The sequence below is a fragment of the Balaenoptera borealis genome, assembly GCF_965194805.1.
Source record: "Balaenoptera borealis genome assembly, chromosome: 6".
In the NCBI taxonomy this organism is placed as follows: Eukaryota; Metazoa; Chordata; class Mammalia; order Artiodactyla; family Balaenopteridae; genus Balaenoptera; species Balaenoptera borealis.
Genome location: NC_138863.1, coordinates 26,757,297 through 26,772,737, shown reverse-complemented (window position 1 = coordinate 26,772,737; position 15,441 = coordinate 26,757,297). Strand labels below are relative to the sequence as shown.

General features: G+C 39.1%; 1 protein-coding gene across 6 annotated transcripts in view; it reads left to right on the top strand.

Moving 5' to 3' along the window:
* UNC80 (unc-80 homolog, NALCN channel complex subunit) overlaps window positions 1-15,441 on the top strand; it is a 237,775-nt gene that overhangs the window by 130,495 nt on the left and 91,839 nt on the right. For all 6 annotated transcript variants that reach the window (XM_082396411.1, XM_082396407.1, XM_082396408.1 and 3 more), the window contains one exon: window positions 9,791-9,991. In XM_082396411.1, the coding sequence (XP_082252537.1) occupies window positions 9,791-9,991 (201 nt within the window). The remainder of the gene's footprint in view (window positions 1-9,790; window positions 9,992-15,441) is intronic.

Sequence of the window (15,441 nt, the reverse complement as noted above, 5' to 3'; positions counted from 1 at the left end):
CTATTAGAATCACCTTGTTAATTTCCATAAGAAAGCTTCCACAGCAGCCTTACTTAGAATACAAAGTTTGTTAAAACTGAGGAATTAAAATCTTTAATAAGTCTTCTAATGTATAAAATGGTCTATCCTCCATTAACTTGTGTCCCATCATTCATTTAGGATCTCTTCAATTTTATTCAATAATGCTTTTTAGTTTTGTGTAACGTTAACCCTCTGGAAGTGTTTGTGTAAGACCAGAGTTATTTATTCTTTAAATATTTAGAAGGGATAACTGGTAGAACCTTCTAGATCTAAAAATTTCTTTGTAGGAAGGTTTTTAATTACAGATTTAATTTATGTAATATGATTAAGATTTCTCCTGGGAGCAGATTGGGCAAATTCATTTTTTTCCTAGGAATTTGTTAATTTAATCCAAATATTCACATTTATTAACAAAAAGATGTTTATAATATTCTTTTTTTAATTTATTGAAGTATAGCGATTTATAATGTGTTAATTTCTGCTCTACAGCAGTGATTCAGTCATACATATATACATATATTTTCTTTCTCATATTCTTTTTCATCATGGTTTTTCACAGGATATTGACTATAGTTCCCTGTGCTATACAGTAGAACCTTGTTGTTTATCTATTCTGTTTATAATAGTTTGCATCTGTTAATCCCAAACTCCCAGTCCATCCCTCCCCCACATCCCCTACCCTTTGGCAATGACAAGTCTGTTCTCTATGTCTGTGAGTCTGTTTCTGTTTCATAGATAAGTTCATTTGTGTCATGTTTTAGATTCCATATATAAGTGATATCATATGGTATTTGTCTTTCTCTGTCTGGCTTACTTCACTTAGTATGAAAATCTTGAGGCCCATCTATGTTGCTGCAAATGACATTATTTCATTCTTTTTATGGCTGAGTAATATTCCATTGTGTGTGTGTGTGTGTGTGTGTATGTATGTATGTATGTATATATATATATATATATATATATATATATATATATATATATACCACATCTTCTTTATCCATTCATCTGTCAGTGGACATTTAGGTTGTTCCCATGTCTTGGCTATTGTAAATAGTGCTGCTATGAACATTGGGGTGCATGTATCTTTTTGAATTATAGTTTTATCCAGATATATGCCCAGGAACGGGATTGCTGGATCATATGGCAACTCTATGTTTATTTTTTTAAGGAACCTCCATACTGTCCTCCATAGTGGCTGCACCAATTTACATTCCCACCAACAGTGTAGGAGGGTTCTTAACAGGCACCTTTTGATTCAACATTATTTACAAAAATAGGCAGCTGGTCAGCAGGCTTTCTGACCCTTGTTCAAGAGACACTCTCTGAAAAACACAAACCAGTCAAAAAATAGGCAAGATCTGAACAGGCACTATGTAGAAGATAATGTGCCATTAGCCAATAAGTATACAAACAGTTCAATCTCTCAAGTCACCAGAGAGTTTATGATCAAATTCCCTCCCTGACAGCCCAGGAGGCTTTCAGGTACTTCTCTTAAGAGGCAGGAGGCAGCCATGAAAATTAGATCAGTGATGAGAGCATCTTGGGGCAGCTCTCCCCACCCAGAATGAGGGGGCCATCACTGTCTATTCTTTACTTACATTGGGAGTATTCAGGACCCTCCTTGGAGCCTTCAGATACATGTAAAAACTGTATATCCTGCCATTTAGCAAATAAGGGAGGCAAGACCGCATCTGGTGAAATCACCAATAAGATGCAGAGAAAATATCCAGACCATCCTTCTTGAAGGTTAAATTCTTTCTTCACGAGAGGAGAATTGGACAATGGGATCACAAAGCAGAGACAAAGAGGTTTCCGAAGTCCTTTCTGCTTGGTTAGCTGTCATATGCTTCCTCTGAACATTGCTGATCTCAAACATTTTATTTACTTATTTTTTTAATAGATCTTAATTGGCATATAACTGCTTCACAATACTGTGTTAATTTCTGCTGTCCAACAAAGTGAATCAGCCATGTGCATACATATATCCCCATATCCCCTCCCTCTTGAGCCTCCCTCCCATTCTCCCTATCCCACCACTCTAGATCATCGCAGAGCACTGAGCTGATCTCCTTGGGTTATGCTGCTGCTTCCCACTAGCTATCTATTTCACATTCGGTAGTGTATATATGTCCATACCACTCTCTCACTTTGTCCCAGCTTACCCTTCCCCCTCCCCATATCCTCAAGTCCATTCTCTATGTCTACCTCGTTATTCCTGTGCTGCAACTAGGTTCATCAGTACCGTTTTTTTTTTTTAGATTCCATATATATGTGTTAGCATACAGTATTTGTTTTCCTCTTTCTGACTTACTTCACTCTGTATGACAGAGTCTAAGTCCATCCACCTCACTACAAATAACTCAATTTCGTTTCTTTTTATGGCTAATATTCCATTGTATATATGTGCCACATCTTCTTTATCCATTCATCTGTCAATGGACACTTAGGTTGCTTCCATGTCCTGGCTACTGTAAATAGTGCTGCAATGAACATTGGGATGCTTGTCTCTTTTTGAATTATGGTTTTCTCAGGGTATATGCCCAGTAGTGGGATTGCTGGGTCATATGGTAGTTCTATTTTTAGTTTTTTAAGGAACCTCCATACCGTTTTCCATAGTGGTTGTATCAATTTACATTCCCACCAACAGTGCAGGAGGGTTCCCTTTTCACCACATCCTTTCCAGCATTTATTGTTTCTAGATTTTTTCATAAAGCCATTCTGACCACTGTGAGGTGATACCTCATTGTAGTTTAGATGTGCATTTCTCTAATGATTAGTGATGTTGAGCATCTTTTCATGTACTTCTAGCCCATCTGTATGTCTTCCTTGGTGAAATGTCTATTTATGTCTTCTGCCCATTTTTTAATTGGATTGTTTGCTTTTTTGATATTGAGCTCCATGAGCTGTTTGTATATTTTGGAGATTAATCCTTTGTTGTTTCATTTGTAAATATTTTCTCCCATTCTGAGGGTTGTCTTTTTGTCATGTTTATGGGTTTCCTTTGCTGTGCACAATCTTTTAAGTTTAATTAAGTCCCGTTTCTTTATTTTTGTTTTTATTTCTGTCACTCTAGGAGGTGGGTCAAAAAAGATCTTGCTGTGGTTTATGTCAAAGAGTGTTTTTCCTATGTTTTCCTCTAAGAGTTTTATAGTGTCTGGTCTTACATTTAGGTCTTTAATCCATTTTGAGTTTATTTTTGTGTTTGGTGTTATTGTTCTAATTTCATTCTTTTACATGTATCTGTCCAGTTTTCCCAGCACCACTTATTGAAGAGGCTGTCCTTTCTCCACGGTGTGTTCTTGCCTCCCTTGTCATAAATTAGATGACCATATGTGTGTGGGTTTATCACTGGGCATTCTATCCTGTACCACTGATCTGTATTTCTGTTTTTGTGCCAGCACCATACTGTCTTGATTACTGTAGCTTTGTGGTATAGTTTGAAGTCAGGGAGCCTGATTCTTCCAACTCCATTTTTTTTTCTCAAGGTTGCTTTGGCTATTCGGGGTCTTTTGTGTTTCCATACAAATTGTAAAATTTTTTGTTCTAATTCTGTGACGAATGCCATTGGTAGTTTGATAGGGATTGCCTTGAATCTGTAGATTGCTTTGGGTAGTATAGTCATTTTCACAATACTGGTTCTTCCAGTACAAGAACATGGTACATTTCTCCATCTGTTTATGTCATCTTTGATTTCTTTCATCAGTGTCTTACAGTTTTCTGAGTACAAGTCTTTCGCCTCCTTAGGCAGGTTTATTCCTAGGTATTTTATTCTTTTTGTTGCAATGGTTAATGGGATTGTTTCCTTACTTTCTCTTTCTGATTTTTTGTTGTTGGTGTATAGGAATGCCAGATATTTCTGTGCATTAATTTTGTATCCTACAACCTTACCAAATTCATTGATTAGTTCTAGTAGTTTTCTGGTGGCATCTTTAGGATTTTCTATGTATAGTATCATGTCATCTACGAACAGTGACAGTTTTACTTCTTCTTTTCCAATTTGTATTCCTTTATTTCTTTTTCTTCTCTGATTGCCATGGCTAGGACTTCCAAAACTATGTTGAATAAGAGTGGTGAGAGTGGACATCCTTGTCTTGTTCCTGCTCTTAGTGGAAATGCTTTCAGTTTTTCACCATTGATTATGCTGCTTGCTGTGGGTTTGTCATATATGGCCTTTATTATGTTGAGGTAGGTTCCCTCTCTGACCATTTTCTGGAGAGTTTTTATCATAAATGAGTGTTGAATTTTGTCAAAAGCTTTTTCTGCATCTGTTGAGATGATCATATGGTTTTAATTCCTTAATTAGTTAATGTGGTGTATCACATTGATTGATTTGCATATTTTGAAGAATCCTTGTATCCCTGGGATAAATCCCATTAGATCGTGGTGTATGATCCTTTTAATGTGTTGCTGGATTTTGTTAGCTAGTATTTTGTTCAGGATTTTTGCATTATGTTCATCAGTGATATTTGTCTATAATTTTCTTTTTTTGTGATATCTTTTTCTGGTTTTTGTATCAGGGTGATGGTTCCTTCGTAGAATGAATTTGGGAGTGTTTCTCCCTCTGCAATTTTTTGGAAGAGTTTGAGAAGGATAGGTGTTAGCTCTTCTCTAAATGTTTGGTAGAATTCACCTGTGAAGCCACCTGGTCCTGGACTTTTGTTTGTTGGAAGATTTTTAATTACAGTTTCGATTTCATTACTGTGATAGGTCTGTTTATATTTTCTAATTCTTCCTGTTCAGTCTGGGAAGACTGTACCTTTCCAAGAATTTGTCCATTTCTTCGTGGTTGTCCATTTTATTTTCATATAGTTATGTGTAGTAGTCTCTTATAATCCTTTGTATTTCTGTGGTGTCAGTTGTGATTTCTCCTTTTTCGTTTCTAATTTTATTGATTTGCATCCTCTCCCTTTTTTTCTCGATGAGTCTGGCAAAGAGTTTATCAATTTTGTTTCTTCTCAACGAACCAGCTTTTAGTTTTATTGACCTTTGCTATTGTTTTCTTTGTTTCTGTTTCATTTATTTCTGCTCTGATTTTTTTTAAATTTTTATTTATTTATATTTATTTTTGGCTGTGTTGGGTCTTCGTTTCTGTGCGAGGGCTTTCTGTAGTTGTGGCAAGTGGGGGCCACTCTTCATCGTGGTGCGCAGGCCTCTCACTGTCGCGGCCTCTCTTGTTGCGGAGCACAAGCTCCAGACGTGCAGGCTCAATAGTTGTGGCTCACGGGCCTAGTTGCTCCGCAGCATGTGGGATCTTCCCAGACCAGGGCTCGAACCCGTGTCCCCTGCATTGGCAGGCAGATTCTCAACCGCGGTGCCACCAGGGAAGCCCTCTGCTCTGATTTTTATGCTTTCTTTCCTTCTACTGACTTTGGGGTTTTTTGTTCTTCTTTCTCTAGTTGTTTTAAGTGTAGGATTAGATTTTTTATTTGAGATTTTCCTTGTTTCTTGAGGTGAGATTGAATTGCTATAAACTTCCCTATTAGAACAGCCTTTGCTTCGTCCCATAGATTTGGGATTGTCGTGTTTTCATTGTCATTTGTTTCTATGTATTTTTTTATTTCTTTGATTTCTTCAGTGATCTCTTGGTTATTTAGTAGTGCACTGTTTAGCCTCCTGTATTTGTGTTTTGTACAGTTTTTTTCCTGTAATTCATTTCCAATATCATAGCATTGTGGTCCAAAAAGATGCTTGATATGATTTCAGTTTTCTTAAATTTTCCAAGGCTTGATTTGTGACCCAAGATGTGATCTATCTGGGAGAATGTTACATGTGCACTTGAGCAGAAATTGTATTCTGCCTCTTTTGGGTAGAATGTTCTATAAATATCAATTAAATCTATCTGGTCTATTGTGTCATTTAAAGATTGTGTTTCCTTATTTATTTTCTGTTTGGATGATCTGTCCATTCATGTAAGTGGCATGTTAAAGTCCCCACTATTATTGTGTTATTGTCGATTTCTCCTTTCATGGTTGTTAGCATTTGCCTTATGTATTGAGGTGCTCCTATGCTGGGTGCATAAACATTTATAATTGTTATATCTTCTTCTTGGATTGATCCTTCGATCATTATGTAGTGTCCTTCTTTGTCTCTTGTAATAGTCTTTATTTTAAAGTCTATTTTATCTGATATGAGTATTGCTCCTCCAGCTTTCTTTTGTCTTCCATTTGCATGGAATATCTTTTTCCATCCCTTCACTTTCAGTCTGTATATGTCCCTAGGTCTGAAGTGAATCTGTTGTAGACAGCATATATCTGGGTCTTGTTTTTTATCCATTCAGCCAGTCTGTGTCTTTTGGTTGGGGCATTTAATCCATTTACATTCAAGGTTATTATCAACATGTATGTTCCTATTACCATTTTCTTAATTGTTTTGGGTTTGTTATTGTGGGTCTTTTTCTTCTCATGTGTTTCCCACCTAGAGAAGTTTCTTTAGCATTTGTTGTAAAGCTGGTTTGGTGGTGATGAATTCTCTTAGGTTTTGCTTGTCTGAAAAGCTTTTGATTTCTCCATCAAATCTGAATGAGATACTTGCTGGGTAGAGTGATCTTGGTTGTAGGATTTTTTCTTTCATCACTTTAGGTATATCCTGCCACTCCCTTCTGGCCTGCAGAGTTTCTGCTGAAAAATCAATTGATAACTTTATGGGGTTTCCTTTATATGTTATATTTGTTTTTCCCTTGCTGCTTTTAATATTTTTAGTTTGAATTTAATTTTTGTTAGTTTGATTACTATGTGTCTTGGTGTGTTTTTCCTAGGGTTTATCCTGTATGGGACTCCCTGTGCTTCCTGGACTTGGGTGACTATTTCCTTTCCCATGTTAGGGAAGTTTTCAACTCTAATCTCTTCAAATATTTTCTCAGATGCTTTCTTTTTCTCTTCTTCTGGGACCCCTGTAATTCAAATATTGGTGCATTTAGTGTTATCCCAGAGGTCTCTGAGGTTGTCTTCAATTCTTTTCATACTTTTTTCTTTATTCTGCTCCTTGGTGGTTATTTCTACCCTTTTGTCTTCCAGCTCATTTATTCGTTCTTCTGCCTCACTTATTCTGTTATTGATTCCTTCTAGTGTATTTTTCATTTCAGTTATTGTGTTGTTCATCTCTGTTTGTTTGTTCTTTAGTTCCTCTAGATCTTTGTTAAACATTTGCATTTTCTCAATGTGTGCTTCCCTTCTCTTTCCAAGATTCTGGATCATATTTACTATCATTACTCTGAACTCTTTTTCAGGTAGATTGCCTATTTCCTCTTCATTTACTTGGTCTTGCAGGTTTTTACATTGTTCCTTCACCTGTGACATATTTTTTTGCCATCTCTTTTTTTTTTTTTTTTTTATGAGTGGGATTGTCTTCCTGTCTTACTGGTTGTTTGGCCTGAGGCTTCCAGCACTGGAGTTTGTAGGCTGTTGGGTAGAGCTGGGTCTTGGTGCTGAGATGAAGACCTCCATGAGACCTCACTCTGATGAATATTCCCTGGGGTATGAGGTTCTCTGTTAGTCCAGTGGTTCAGACTCAGAGCTGCCACAGCAGGAGCTTCAGCCCAACCCCTGGCTTGTGAACCAAGATCCCACAAGCCATGTGGGGTGGCAAGAAAAAAAAAAAAAGAACCATTACAAAGTAAAAAATAAAATTAGACTAGGAAACTAACAGATATGTTAGAAAGAATATAGAAATAAAAATATAGATGAATCAACAACCAGAAGGTACAACAGTACCACAATAGTAAGAAAGAGGAGGAGGGAAAAGAGAAAAACAAAAAAGAAAAGAAAAAAGAAAAAAAAAGAAAAAACGAGGAAAAGGCCTTGGCTGTGGAGGGTGGGGCCTAAGTAAGGGTGAGGTTTGGGTTGGGGGCCAGGCCTATTTAGGACCCACAGGGCTGGAAAAGGCCCTGGGAGCTGTGGGGGGTGGTGCTTAGGCTCAAGGAAGAGAAGGGGCTGGGCATGCCCCCCACTCCATTCTCAGAGGGCGGGGGACCTCACCTGGGAGCCCAGCAGGCTTTCTGGGCTCGAGTGGGTGGGGTAAACGCCCTCCTCTCCTCTCCTGCTCCTCCCAGAGGAGCCCTCCTGCCTGCCTCTCCTGATCTCCCCAGCCTCCCTCCTATGCCCCCAAGAACCCACGTGGCCTGGAGGGGGCCTTGAAGGGCAGAGGACTGGCCTGGGAGCTCAGCAGGTTCCCCAGGCCCAAGTGGGTGGAGCAGTCACCCTCCGCTCCTCTCCTGCTCCTCCTGGAGGGCCCCTCCCATCTGCCTCTCCTGATCTCCCTGGCCTCAGGGACGGCTATCCTGTCTGGCCTCCACTTCTCCTCCCCGCCTCTGTCTCCCCATGTCCTACCGGTTCACTTGGGGGTTCCTCCTGTCTCTTTGGGCGTCAAGGTCCCCTACCAGCGGGCGGTAGGTGCCCTAGTTTTGGGGAGATGCTCTATAATATTTTCTTAAGATCATCTTAAATTTCATGAGATCTACAGTAATATGCCTTTATCATTTCTGATATTGGTAGGTTTTATCTTTTCTTCCTCTTTTTTTGATCAGTCTTGCTAGAAGTTTGTCAATTTTATTAGTCAAAGAACCATTTTTTGGCCAGATTAAAGAATAACAAGGGAAGCTTTACAGTTCTTATTTGTGCCCACACTCATGTTAGTATAAACAGGAATATCAGGGATCTTCAATGAATCTTGAGAGAGATCTGGATATTCTGTTCAGACAACACCTATTTTTTTATTTTGAAAACTTTGAAGAGTATGAGGTATTGTTAGCCGAGTTTGAGAGGGGTGCGTTGTTATTGTTATTTACATTTGTCTCAGATTAAGCAGGGCCTCTCATTCCTAAGGAAATGCATGGCAGCCCTGCCTAGAGGTTCGATTGGTCTGATCTGTGTAGACGTACTTTATGTTCTCCATTCAGTATGGCACATGGTCTCACACAGGTTAGGTGTTGGGGTGGGAACTAGTTTCATGAAGGATAGAATCATTCAGAAGATTACTCTGTGCAGATTTGACTAAACTTGAAGCTCTAGGAATGCTACTGCCTTTTTAGGAAGGCAACTTAAGAAGTTATCATCTCAAGGCCCTTCATTTCTTTTCTTAAAATAACCATATCGTTTAAATCAACTGAGTTCTTTTCTGGAATACTACTTGGGAAGTCTAGAAGATATGAGGATTTGAGCCAGATCAAGCCACAAGTGAAGAGCTAGAAGAGCCCAAAAGCTGAAAACAAATTAGTTTGTAAAAAGGGAAATGAAGTGCTACAGTGGGTTTCAAGGCCCAGTTGAATGTTAGAGGCCAGGGTGGAAGATGCAGAAATGTTTTCAAGTTCCATGTAGGTGGGCTGGAGTTAAAGACATCCCACAGCTGTCAAAGGCCAGCCAAATCCTTTGGGATGGAACTTCTCATTAGTTTCTGCTCTTGTCCTGGCTCCTTCTACAACGTAAGAGCTGAAAAAATAATACATTTTAATTTCAGAATTTTCATTTGAAAATATTTGGGAATCAGACACTCCCCGATAATTGTTTAAATTTTTGAAGAGCACTTAACCTTGTATTATTTCAAAAAGAACTTCCTATCAAGTGTGAATCCAGGGAGCAAAAGAAGCCAAGTACGTGAAGGCTTGTAACTGTTTGTTCTCTTGTGGGAATTATTATTCTCTGTGGAATTATTGTGATTTTAAGACCCATTAAGGAAAGTTGACATTCTGACTTTTCATCTTCCACCCCACATCGTTGTTCACAGTTGGTCTGTACCCTGGTTGCCTGGTTGAGCTTCAGTGATGTCTGTGTTCCAGGTCATGATCTTGCTGTGCAATCAGCAAAGCTTCATCTGCACCCACGTTGACTACTGCCACCCTCACTGCTACCTGCACCACAGCCGCTCCTGTGCCCGGCTTGTCAGGGCCATCAAGCTGCTCTACGGAGACTCCGTGGACTCCCTCCGAGAGAGCAGCAGCGTCAGCAACGTGGCTCTCCGGGGCAAGAAGCAGAAAGAGGTGAGCGAATGATCACATGATAATGTACCAATGATAGGGAAAATGATGTCCTAACAGTCTTCTCTCTGGAAATGTAAACTTCAACCCACTGCAGTTGCATAAACAGGCTACAGATCTGTGTGATTTCGAGCAAAATTAGAAGATGGGTACAAAAAAGACAAGTGCTTTGTCTTCATGTCCATGAGCAAACATGGGCCCAACTCTTTTCCCAGGCTTATTTCTACAAATAAATATGAACTCAAAGGGGCACTGGTGATAAGTAGGTTGCTGTGGTAGGAAGAATAATGTCCCCCCAAAGATGTCCGATTTCTAATCCTTGGAACCTGTGAATATGCTACCTCACCTGGCAAAAGGGATTTTGCCTATGTGAGTAAGTTAAGAATCTTATAATGGGGAGATTATCCTGGGTTAGCCAAGTGGGCTGAACGTAGTCAGAGGTAGAGATGGAGATGTGATGACAGAAGCAGAGGTCAGAATGATGCAGGGTAGTGAGTCCAGGCAGCCTCTAGAAGCTGGAAAGGGCAAGGAAATGGATGATTCCCTAGAGCCTCCAGAAGGAACACAGCCCTGCCAATTCATTTTAGACTTCTGACCTAGAGAACTGTTAAGATAAATTTGTGTTATTTTTTTGCCAGGAAGATTCTAGTGATTTGATACAGCAGTAATAGGAAACTGATACAGTCATAGCTTAAGAAATAAGCAATAAATAGCCCAACTGTTCACTGATAAATAATAGAGTCAAATCAGACTAAAGGAAACTTCTTCAAGAAACTATTACACTTTCTAAGCATTCTGCTGCACTTTCCTGAAAACTGAACAGCTGAGCTGGCAGAAGATGAAGACAGTAACCAGGGCTGCCGTGCTTCTGCTAGGGAAGCCCCGAGTTATCCAACTGCCCCTGAACAGGCGTGATGGCCAAGATGCTCCACCGCGTGCTGCTGGCCGCCCCTGCAGCTGCTTCTCACAAGTGGATTTGCCAAGAGAGTTTTATATAATCCCTATTCATTTCAATGAGCATTCATTGTGCACCTGCTGTTGGCACAATATGAGGCCAGATATTCTTGGAGAAATAAAAAATAATTAAGCAGGAGTAGAGGATATTTCTGTTGATACTAAAGAGTTTGTGAACCAGGTTTGGTGGGGTGGGAGGATGGCAATAAAATACAAATCAAGCTAGAGAATATAAGCAATAACAAAAAATGCACAGTTGAGTTGTACATCAATCTGTAATGCTTTAGCACTCACAAAAGGGATTTATTTAATTATGATTTTTTAAATTATGAAAGCAATATGGGTGTATGGAAGAGATTTTGGCTAATACAAGAGCTCCTAAAGAGATCCTAAAGAAAAAAAATATGTATCTCATGCATATCATAAGTGTGCTAATTTGCCTTCTGGAATATGACCTTTTAGTATTTTTTTCAAAGCATATGTATGAGAGTATAAGGTAGGTATACATCATTGACAAAGTACTTTTTGATTCTTGCAAATCTTGTGCAGGAGATACTCTTCATCACATTTTACAGATGAAAATGTTGAGGTTCAGAAAGATGGGATTGTCCACAGTTCACATCTAGAACAGCTAGACTTTAATTTATAAACATGGAATTTCAAAGTCAGGGCTTTTTCAACTAGACTCTATTGCATCTCCTGGTATTCAAACTACACAAATTCTGAGGGGAAATCAGGTGGGGAAACTACATGAACTGCTAAATGATGACATAAAAAGAAAAATATGTATGTGTATATATGTTTGTATGTGTATGCATGTACATAGACATGCATTTATGTTTGAGATACATGTATGTATGTACATACATGTATCTCAAACATAAATGACACTACATACAAAGAAAACCTATTTTTATTTAGGTAAGTTCTCCTTCATATAAAAACTCCCTTAGCTTTAGAAGAAAACCATATATGTTGAAAATTGTAAAAACACGCCAACCTAATGTTCATTGTTCACCATACACACGCTGAGATTTCTTACTTCCATACCTTTGCTCCAGCTGTATCTTCACCTGTAATCTATACATGGCTGAACCCAAACATCCTTCAAGATCCAACTCAAGTGCCACCTCCTTCTTTTCTGATCTCCCTAGCATTTACCACAGGGCATACTGCAGGTGGATGATTAATGACATTTTCTATTCTTTCTTCCTCTAAACTACAATGATGGTTTACTTGTGCTTTTCACATCCTTCATTCAACTATTCATTCATTCATTGATCCATCCATCCATGCATCTATTCAACAAATTTTAAAGAGATTCTGGACCATGCTGAGTCCATACTGTGTTGGGTATAATAATGGCCAAAGAGATATGGCCCTACCCTTGTAAGATGCACACAGTCTAGTTTAGAGACAGAAATTAATCAAATAAACATCCCAAGTTGATGTAAAATTGCAACAACAATAAGCACAATGAAGGAGAAACACTCTGTGCTGAGAGATCTTATGAATAAGACTTTGAACCAAGGATGATGGCTGGAGCACGGAGGACCGTGGTGCCTGATGAGGCTGCACAAGCAGGTAGAGAGCAGACCAGGTTGAGCCTCTGAGGCCTTGGGAAGGATTTTAGTCTTTATCCTGTGAATAGTGACAAGCACTGAGAGGTTTTTTAAGATTGCTCTGCCTGCAAAGCGGGGCTACTTACATCCCTATTTCTCTTCTCACTTAATTATAAAGCTTCTTGAGAACTGAGGCAGTCTTGCACATTTTGTATCCTGTGTGATACCTAACAGAGTACCTCACTATGGCAGAGGAACTATAATATTGAATGAGTGAGTGGGCTATAGAGTTCTATGGTGTTTCATGAGTGCCTTCCACCTCTGGCCCATCCAGGACACTGGCCTGAAGCAGCAGAAAACATTACCAACCTTACATGTTGCTTACATTTTTGAAAGGGAAAGGGAAAGTAAAGCAAGAGTATAAGTGTTCCCTAACCCTAACACATTTAAATTAGTCATGCAGGTGGAGAGCTGAAAAGATGTATTGAGTCTTCTGTGATAAACATTTTATTTCCAAAATGCCAGCCTCCTGTTCAAGCTTCTTTTTTATTCTCTCATGATGTTTCCATTTGCCTGTTCTGAATCTGTCACATAAATGAACAATGCCCACATTTTCAGAGCCCAAATGAAAACAGAGTAGGCAATAAATCAAGAATAAAAGCAGTGATTCTGATTTAAATCGAAACTTATGAGCAATTGGTATTTCATTCGTGTTTCCTTTTTAATTGGTTTTTATGGCAGAATATATTTGTGGCAGCTAGTACATTTTGTAACCCATCTAACTCTGATCAATCTGCTAATCTACATTTCAGTGCTCAGAGACTCACTGTACATTCTGTTAGTCTGTTTTAGTGCACTTCCAAATTTGAGAGGTTTAGATAAGCTATCATTATATATATCACCTTCACCAAAAGGTGAATTCACCAAAGAATTCTTTGATTTTTCCTGTATATCTGTACCTTGTCTAATGCTATGTTCTAAACATAGTAATGTGCAATTAGTGCTTGCTGATGGAAATGGGTGGATAAAACATTTTTTCCTTTCAGCCAAAAAGGAGAGGTAAATAAAAGGTTATATGTGCCCAAAAAAAGAAAGGGCATAGTGTCCATAAATTTTGTGAAGCCAGTGTAAATGGCAAGAGGCCACCTGATTTCCTGCAGGACTAATATTTTTCTAAAGCTATGGAAAACACAGCTGTGAGGCCAAGACCAAGCCCTAGGCCTTGATTTCATTGGTCAGAATTACTCTTCACTATGACATACATAACTCCTATGTCAAAGATGTATGAGACACAAAGGGTCTGGATTACCTCTGGGGAAATACTATACTTCTATTGACATGTTTCTTTCCAGAAACATGAGGCAATCCCTTTCCCAAAGAACCCAGTAGGCTGACTCCAATTTTCCCAAACTTTAAATACCTCATTATTTCCACAGTGTTATCATCATTTATGACATGTATTTCCTTTTCTACTTATCTTGAATTTTCATTTGTTTGCTAGCTGTCTCTCCTGGTAAGATACACTCTCCAGAAGGGCCAGTATCATGGGGGTTTTGCTCCTCAGCATATCCTCAGAAGTTAGCCCTGTTCCTGGCATATGGTTAATTCTTAATAAACATACTTGAATTATTAAATGAATAAGTAAAATTTTTACTTAAAACTAATTACGTATTATGCCTCCGTTGTCAACAATATTTTGCTGTAAGGAATAGAAACATATTGAGATTTGTTCAAATAATTAGAGTTTCTTCAAAGGATGTAGCAGAATCTCATGAAACCAAGGACAGGTGGGAAACACAATCAAACCTCAAAGGAATGAGATCAAAGCTGCTGTCCATCTCAGGGTGGACAGAGTCTCTCATCTCTGCTTCTTTCTGCATCATCTCTGTCTGCTGACTCATCTCTGTCCCCTGACCAGCAACCCCTGCTTTATTCATCTTGTACTTAGACTGAAGTCTCAAGGTTGCATCATCATTTCTCAGCCCCAGTAACCATCACTAAATGAATCAGACTCGGTCCCCTAATTCCCTAGGACAGGAATTTGATGGGACCAACCCCTCCTCTTTCTGATCCAAACACCACAAGTGATAATTCCCTGGACAGTTAAAGGATTGGTTTTGCACTACAGATTTTATCCGTAGTGGTCAGGATGAGGACAAGAAAGAGGGAGCCAATTATAATGAATATGTCCAAGATATATACATAGAAGAAAATTACAGTAGTCCAAGTTCTACACCATCCCATAGCAAGCATGTCCCAGTATCCCTGCCAGCTCTTGGGACTGTATAACGTCCTCCCACTGACCATAGCTGCCTCTGGTAGATCGACTCAACAATGAATGACATCCTCTATTAGTGATGAATTCTGTCCTTCAGTCTTGGGTTACTAGTTTTGGTTTCCTTTGCAGTCCCTGCTTGATGTGTGTTTCCAACCACCACCTACATCTCACAGTCCAGTGAAATTTCTAACTCTTCAGGAACCACTAATAACCAATAAATGCCTTCAGAACCAGCCTCCTACTCCATCCATTTTCTTACTCTCTTCTAGCCAAGTTTTACACCACGTTACCAAAGCAAAAAGCAACTGATGATAATGTTAGTCTGAGTCAGGGTCACACCAGTAGAGGACTTTAGGGACCTCACATAGGGCACGCAAGTGCCCATCACCCGTGTACCCATCTTTAATACCTGTTTTCAGGCCTGAACAAGTCACTCAAGAAGAGTTCCTAGCCTATCACCCTAGTGTAAAAGCCTTTCCAATTCCCTTCCCTTTCCACTAAAACAAACATCCTAATTATCTTGAAGCCAGCAGAACACACCAGGCTTCTTAAGGAACATGCCAGGATATTAAATATTTGATATTTGAGAAGCTTGACTTATACCTTCTGTCCCCAGCAGACAGGATTAAACAGAAGCCTACATTTCACAGAGTGTGAGA